This window comes from Myotis davidii, unplaced genomic scaffold, assembly GCF_000327345.1.
Source record: "Myotis davidii unplaced genomic scaffold, ASM32734v1 scaffold967, whole genome shotgun sequence".
Classification (NCBI taxonomy): Eukaryota; Metazoa; Chordata; class Mammalia; order Chiroptera; family Vespertilionidae; genus Myotis; species Myotis davidii.
In genome coordinates, this window is record NW_006383014.1 from 2,026,324 (window position 1) to 2,032,623 (window position 6,300).

Here is a 6,300-nt window from a genome sequence, read left to right on the forward strand (position 1 = left end):
ATTCTGGGATTTATTTACCTTCTATGGCTGTCACTACAGCTGAGAGACGGCTTTAGCTCTGAGGCTCGGTTCCAGCTCTGAGACCTCAGCTGCTGAAAGCAGGTATCTGGGTTTGTTTGGCTTCTATAATTGAAACACTGTTGCAACTCCAGCTCTGGGGCCTGGCTTGCTGAAAGCAGGTTTCTGGGGTTTGTTTAGCTTCTATAATTGCAACATTGTTTTTTAGAGTGCAATCTCAGAGCCCAGCAGCAACAGGCAGGGAACACTGGCTTCCTCTTTCACTGGAGCAAGCAAGCCTCCTGTTCGCTTCAGCTGCCTGGCTGCCGGCCGCCATCTTGGTTGGCAGTTAATTTGCATGTCGCCCTGAGTAGCCAATGGGAAGCATGTCGGAGGTACAGTTAATTACCATGTTTGTCTATTATTAGATAGGATATATAGATTTCAGGGTTGTTATCCAAGTAGGACTGCAAATACGGTATTAACTGTAAAGAGTTCTTCCTGGTTAAAATATCTGCCTATCTATCATTTATCTATCATCTATCTATCTATCTATCTATCTATTATCTATAAATAACTTAGTGCCTTCCCTCATAGGTTGGGATGAATTGTTATTACAGGAACAGTGCCCTCAACAGTACACAATTCAAAGAATCAAGGCATGTGCCTCTTTAGAAAGGCAACTGCTGCCAGCAGCAACAGCCTGGTTTTGCCAAGTAATTCTTCCTAAGAACTTCAGCAGCAAAAAACAAACAAAAAAAACCCAACAACGAAAACCTGATCAATTCTCTTTGTAATGAATTCCAAGAATGTTTAATCATTTCATGACTTCCCGGAGAACCCCTTAAATATTCCACTAAAGAAGCTACCATACTCTCCTTACATGAACTACTAGAGCTTAGGTTTTCTTTTTATCACTATCTTTCCCCACAGTTTAAACAAAAGTTTAACTTTTCATTCATAGAAAAGAAACCATGTGACTAGCTGACATGGAACCAAGTGTATTGTAATGGAGAAGAACATAGAATTAGCAAAAATTGGAAGATCTAGGGTCAGCTAATTTTATCTTAGCAGAGGCATTTATTTAACTTTTCTGTTGATTCTTTGGGGTAAAATGGCTGGTGCACCCCTAGGGAATTAAGAAATTAGTAAGGCTTGTGAAAGTATTTTATTAGCTATAAAGCATTAAATATCTTTTTAATAAATAATATTTACTGTTTTTAAGTTTCTTTTTTTAAAATACATTTTATTGAGTTTTTTACAGAGAGGAAGGGAGAGGGATACAGAGCTAGAAACATTAATGAGAGAGAAACATCAATTAGCTGCCTCCTGCACACCCCCTACTGGGGATGTGCCTGCAACCAAGGTACATGCCCTTGACCGGAATTGAACCTGGGACTCTTCAGGCCGCAGGCCGACGCTCTATCTACTGAGCCAAACCAGTTAGGGCAGCATTAAATATCTTAATACGTATAAAATAAAATTCGTGACACTAGACAGATATTAATATATCACCCTAACTTTTGTGAGGAAAGGGCATAGTTATTTCTTAACTAAATATTTGAAGAGCAAAGCTTCCTCCACAAGAAAGCAAGTTGAGTTACTTAAGGTTAAGTAACTAGTTTTTATTTTGTACCATGATAATAAAGTTAGTTTTCACACCATTGCACAGCACTTATAACCAGGACTTTTGTCACAATTTAGGTAGCTAAAGTACATAGTTCATACTGTTCACTTTTGACATTTTTACATTTTAAAGGTACAATATATAAAATTTCCCTGGAAAATTGAGGAGGTATACTTATACTCCTTTAATGCCCCTATTATAAGCAATAAGGAGGTGCTCCCTCACCCACCAAAAACCTGAAAATACGAGTGCTTCTATTTGTGTTAAACACAACAGTTAAAAATACTGTCTTGCTAGTCTACAAAAAATATAAATCTATTTTAGACTTATATCAATATTAAACCAGTGAAAAAACATCAATGAATAGGGCTGGCTGGCATCTAAAGGTCTAAAAAATGAATTTCGGTGGGAGTGCAGAGAAAGTTTAGTAATGAACATCTCTATCAAGGAAGAGATATTACATCTGGTGTACAGGAACCATCAGGTCTGCTGGTAAAGACAGGGTCACAACCTATATGTAATATTCATTAAGACATTCTGTTTAATTTATGTACACCAAGTAATCTCCACAAGAACTCAACTTCTCGCCCTAACCAGTTTGGTTCAGTGGACAGAGCGTCGGCCTGTGGACTGAAGGGTCCCAGGTACCATTCCAGTCAAGGACATGTACCTTGGTTCGGGCACACCCCCAATTAGGGAGTGTGCAGGAGGCAACTGATCAATGTGTCTCTCTCATTGATGTTTCTAACTCTCTATCCCTTTCCCTTCCTCTCTGTAAAAAAATCAATAAAATATATTTTTTAAAAAAAGAACTCAATTTCTCAGGAAATGTTTCCAAAACACTTGTTTCTGGAAAAGAACATCACTATCATAAACTCATATCAACATAATGTGCATCTATTATATTACTGGCATTGTTTTAAGTACTCTAGGGATACTAACTTACACAATCTTCACAACTCTACGAAGTAAATATGTTATTATTTATATCCATGATACACATGAGGGAAGTAAGGTATATAGAGGCTGAACAATTAATATAGAGGTAGTTAAGTTGTAGCGGTAGGAATCAAAACCAGGTAATCTGGCCTCAAAACCAGTAATACTAGGCTCCATGGATTTCTCATCATCTTGGGGCCTGAAATGCTAAGGCTCAGACACTGGGACCTGGTTAAACTCATTAATGTTGTTCTACGAGGCCCTATCCATACCTTCTAGTTATTTTGTTTTGTTTTTTAATATATCTTTTACTTATGTTAGAGAATCATTGATTGGCTGCCTCCTGTACGCCCCCTACTGGGAATCGAGCCCAAAACCTGGGCATGTGCCCTTGATGGGTATCCAGCCAGGGACCTGTCAGTCCACAGGCCAACCCTCTATCCACTAAGCAAAACTGGCTAGGGCCATACCTTCTATTCTGATGACATGTTTCCAATTAAACTTCCATAAATTACTTTGAATATTTTGTAAATAGTCTAAATGGGAATTTACATTATCTTAAAAAAGTGACACCAATCTGTTTGATGGGCTTAGAAACAAGGCAGAAAAAAATGTTTCCAATGTTTATATTAAAATCAACATGTCCTGAAAATGACTCATCTCAAAATAATAAAATAAAATACATGGAATTTGTAAATATAAGAAAAGTTAGTACTTCCAATATTCATGTATGATAGTGGGCCGACCTGGATGAGAAAGTATCGGGGTAAGGTCAGATTTGTTCTGGTTTAGTTTGCAACATAGAAACAGATGTCAAGAGGCACTAACTGTGTGACTAACACTATGTCCTACTGTTAAAACCATTTTTTGTTGTTGATTCTATAAGAGCTCACCAACTATTTTTTTGTTGTTGATTCCATAAGAGCTCTCTCATCCTAACAATACAAATAAAACAAAATTAAGTTTTCTTTAAAAATAAAGACTGAGCCCTAACCGGTTTGGCTCAGTGGATAGAGTGTCAGCCTGTGGCCTGAAGGGTCCCAGATTCGATTCCAGTCAAGGGCGTGTACCTTGGTTGCGGGCACATCCCCAGTAGGGGGTGTGCAGGAGGCAGCTGATCGATGTTTCTCTCTCATCGATGTTTCTAACTCTCTATCCCTCTCCCTTCCTCTCTGTAAAAAATCAATAGGAATATATTTTAAAAAATTAAAATAAAAATAAAGACTGAATAGCCCAGCCAGTGTGGCTCAATGGTTGAGCATTGATCCATGAACTAGGAGGTTCATGGTTCAGTTCCTGGGTTGCAGGCTTGATCCCCATTAGGCAGCAGGCAGCCAATCAATGATTCTCTCTCATCATTGATTTTTCTATCTCTTTCTCCCTCTCCCTCCCTCTCTCTGAAATCAATAAAAAAACACATTTTAAAAAACAACTACTGAATGGAGCTAAATTGATAACTTAATTGAGTAATGCTTTTATGTAACTTGAAGAATTAGTTATAAATTATATCAGAATTATTTAAATATATTTGTTATAATTAAGTTAGAAAATACAGAATCACAAAATACTTTGTCACATTCTTTATTCCAAAAATAATAGATCTTGAGTACAAAATAACTTTAAAAACTCACTTGTGTTTAGTTATCAACACATGCTAATGATGCTCTGCTAATAAACAGTTTTTCAGAAATATCAAATTCTATTATGTGTCCTGGCCTACCAGAACTCCATGGACTTAAATAAATGCACTTTACTTATACCTTTTATAACCTGGCATGCAGGGTTGTTGTAAAATTTTTGTTTTTGCTTCTCCTTATTGGAGGCATAAATAACCAGTGCTAGAACAGACTTTTCTTTCAAACAGTATCTATATGCCTACCTCCATAGATGCATTTCTTTTTTTGGCAGCCCAAATCTCAAGTCTGATGAAGTTGAAGCTAATGATTCCTAAGTTAATTTTCATTGTTCCTAGAATATCTAGAAGGCGAGTGAAAATAGGCAATTGATATGTTAATGTATATTAAGTTTTGGCTGACATTTCTTTTAATATATGGACAGTGATGGTTCATGAAAAAGCAAACTTTATCAATCTTAAATGCTCTTCTAAAGATAAAGAGCTATAAATAATGTTTTATTAGATGCCCAAGGAATCTTTAGGTCAGCTAGAGTAAAAAAATAGACTGCTGCTTTTATGGTCAATTATTGGAAACTATACTGGCAACACTTCGCAATGTGTTTATGCTTCATAGTCAAAATTTATTACCACTTTGCTCAATGAAAAGAAAAGTTCAACACACAGTTGGAAATTTCAGTCTTTTTAAAAAAATTGCCTTTAAATATACAAGTTTGGGTTACTTTGGCAAGAAGTAGCAATAATGTTCAAGTGCCATGTCTCCTAGCTTTTATGATGTTTGGCTCTCAAGAATCAACAGTTGTTCATTTTCAATATTATTGTAATGTGATTAGTCGATAAACCTTGCACAACTTTTAACTTGTCATTTTTTAAGAGGAGAGGACATTTATAGCACAGATACACAATATACTAAAAATCCAAGGACTTGAAATTTCACGTATCATGTGCCTATAAGAAACTAAATGCTAATCTAGTTCAAGTTATCTAAAAATGCATAAAGAAAAAATCTGCTCACATCAATATCCCTGCTAAAAAATAAATCACCAAAAAACACAGGGCATTTCCTCCCAACATTATAAAGGGTCAAAAATCATAGGTAAAAATACAGTGCTTCTACAATCAACTGAAAACAATATATACTAGGTAACAGACTAGTCCAGTCTAGAAGACAAATAACACAAAAATGAGGCAGTTATATTTTAGGCATAAGTGACAAATATATTTCTTTTTATTGGCATCAAAGTTTTTTCCAATGCATTTCAGTAATTGAAATATTTTGATGTGATTTTATTTTATTCCACTGTTGGTCATAGTTTGAGCCCTACACACTCCCTTCCCTTTCACCTCAAAGGGAGCTCCTTTGTATGTGGCCACACACTTATCATTGGTGTAAAGATCAGGCTGGATCTGCTCCCAAATCTTCTTCTTAGGATTCAGCTCCTTGTCAGGCTCTCCTGTTGGGGAAAAATAAAATTATATAACTAATAGATTAATAAATTGTCCATGGACATTTCTAGTGTAATGTCTTGGCACTACTTTCTGATCTTTAGACCTGATCAGAATTTTAGCATTTACTGTTAACATTTATTTTTATGTTGTAAGCAATTTATATTCTTGACTGGTAAAATATATTTTGTCATTTCCTTACAAATACTGAAGATCTTATTTTTCAGTCATAATTTTGCAAGTAACATACCTTAATATATTTATTCCACAAATCTACACTAATAAAAGAGAAACATGGTAATTGGCATATGACTGCTACCCTTTTCATTGGCTAATCAGCGAGATATGCAAATTAACTGTCAGCCAAGAGGGCGGCCAGCAGCCAGGCAGCTTGAAACTAACATGAGGCTTGCTTGCCTCAGTGACGGAGGAAACCAACGTTCCCCGCCTGCGACTGCAGGCCTCTGTGCGGGCAGTTTAAGAAATTCTGTAACAAATACCACTGGACTTCAGCCAGCAGGATTGCAACATTGTAAGCAAAGGCCAGAAGCCTACTTTCAGCAGCAGAGGCCTAAGAGCTGGAGCCAAGCCTCAAAGCTAAAGCTGGCCCAGAATTAAAAAAAAGAAAAGGAAAAAAGGAGCAGTTGGGAGCTTCCGT

At 36.5% G+C, this 6,300-nt stretch overlaps 1 protein-coding gene across 1 annotated transcript in view; it reads right to left on the minus strand.

Moving 5' to 3' along the window:
* Nucleotides 1-4,130: 4,130 nt before the first annotated feature.
* Nucleotides 4,131-6,300, minus strand: part of AIMP1 (aminoacyl tRNA synthetase complex-interacting multifunctional protein 1) — a 30,735-nt gene continuing 28,565 nt past the window's right edge. The window contains exon 7 of the mRNA XM_006778898.2: nt 4,131-5,650. Coding sequence (XP_006778961.1) covers nt 5,484-5,650 — 167 coding nt within the window. The 3' untranslated portion in view covers nt 4,131-5,483. The remainder of the gene's footprint in view (nt 5,651-6,300) is intronic.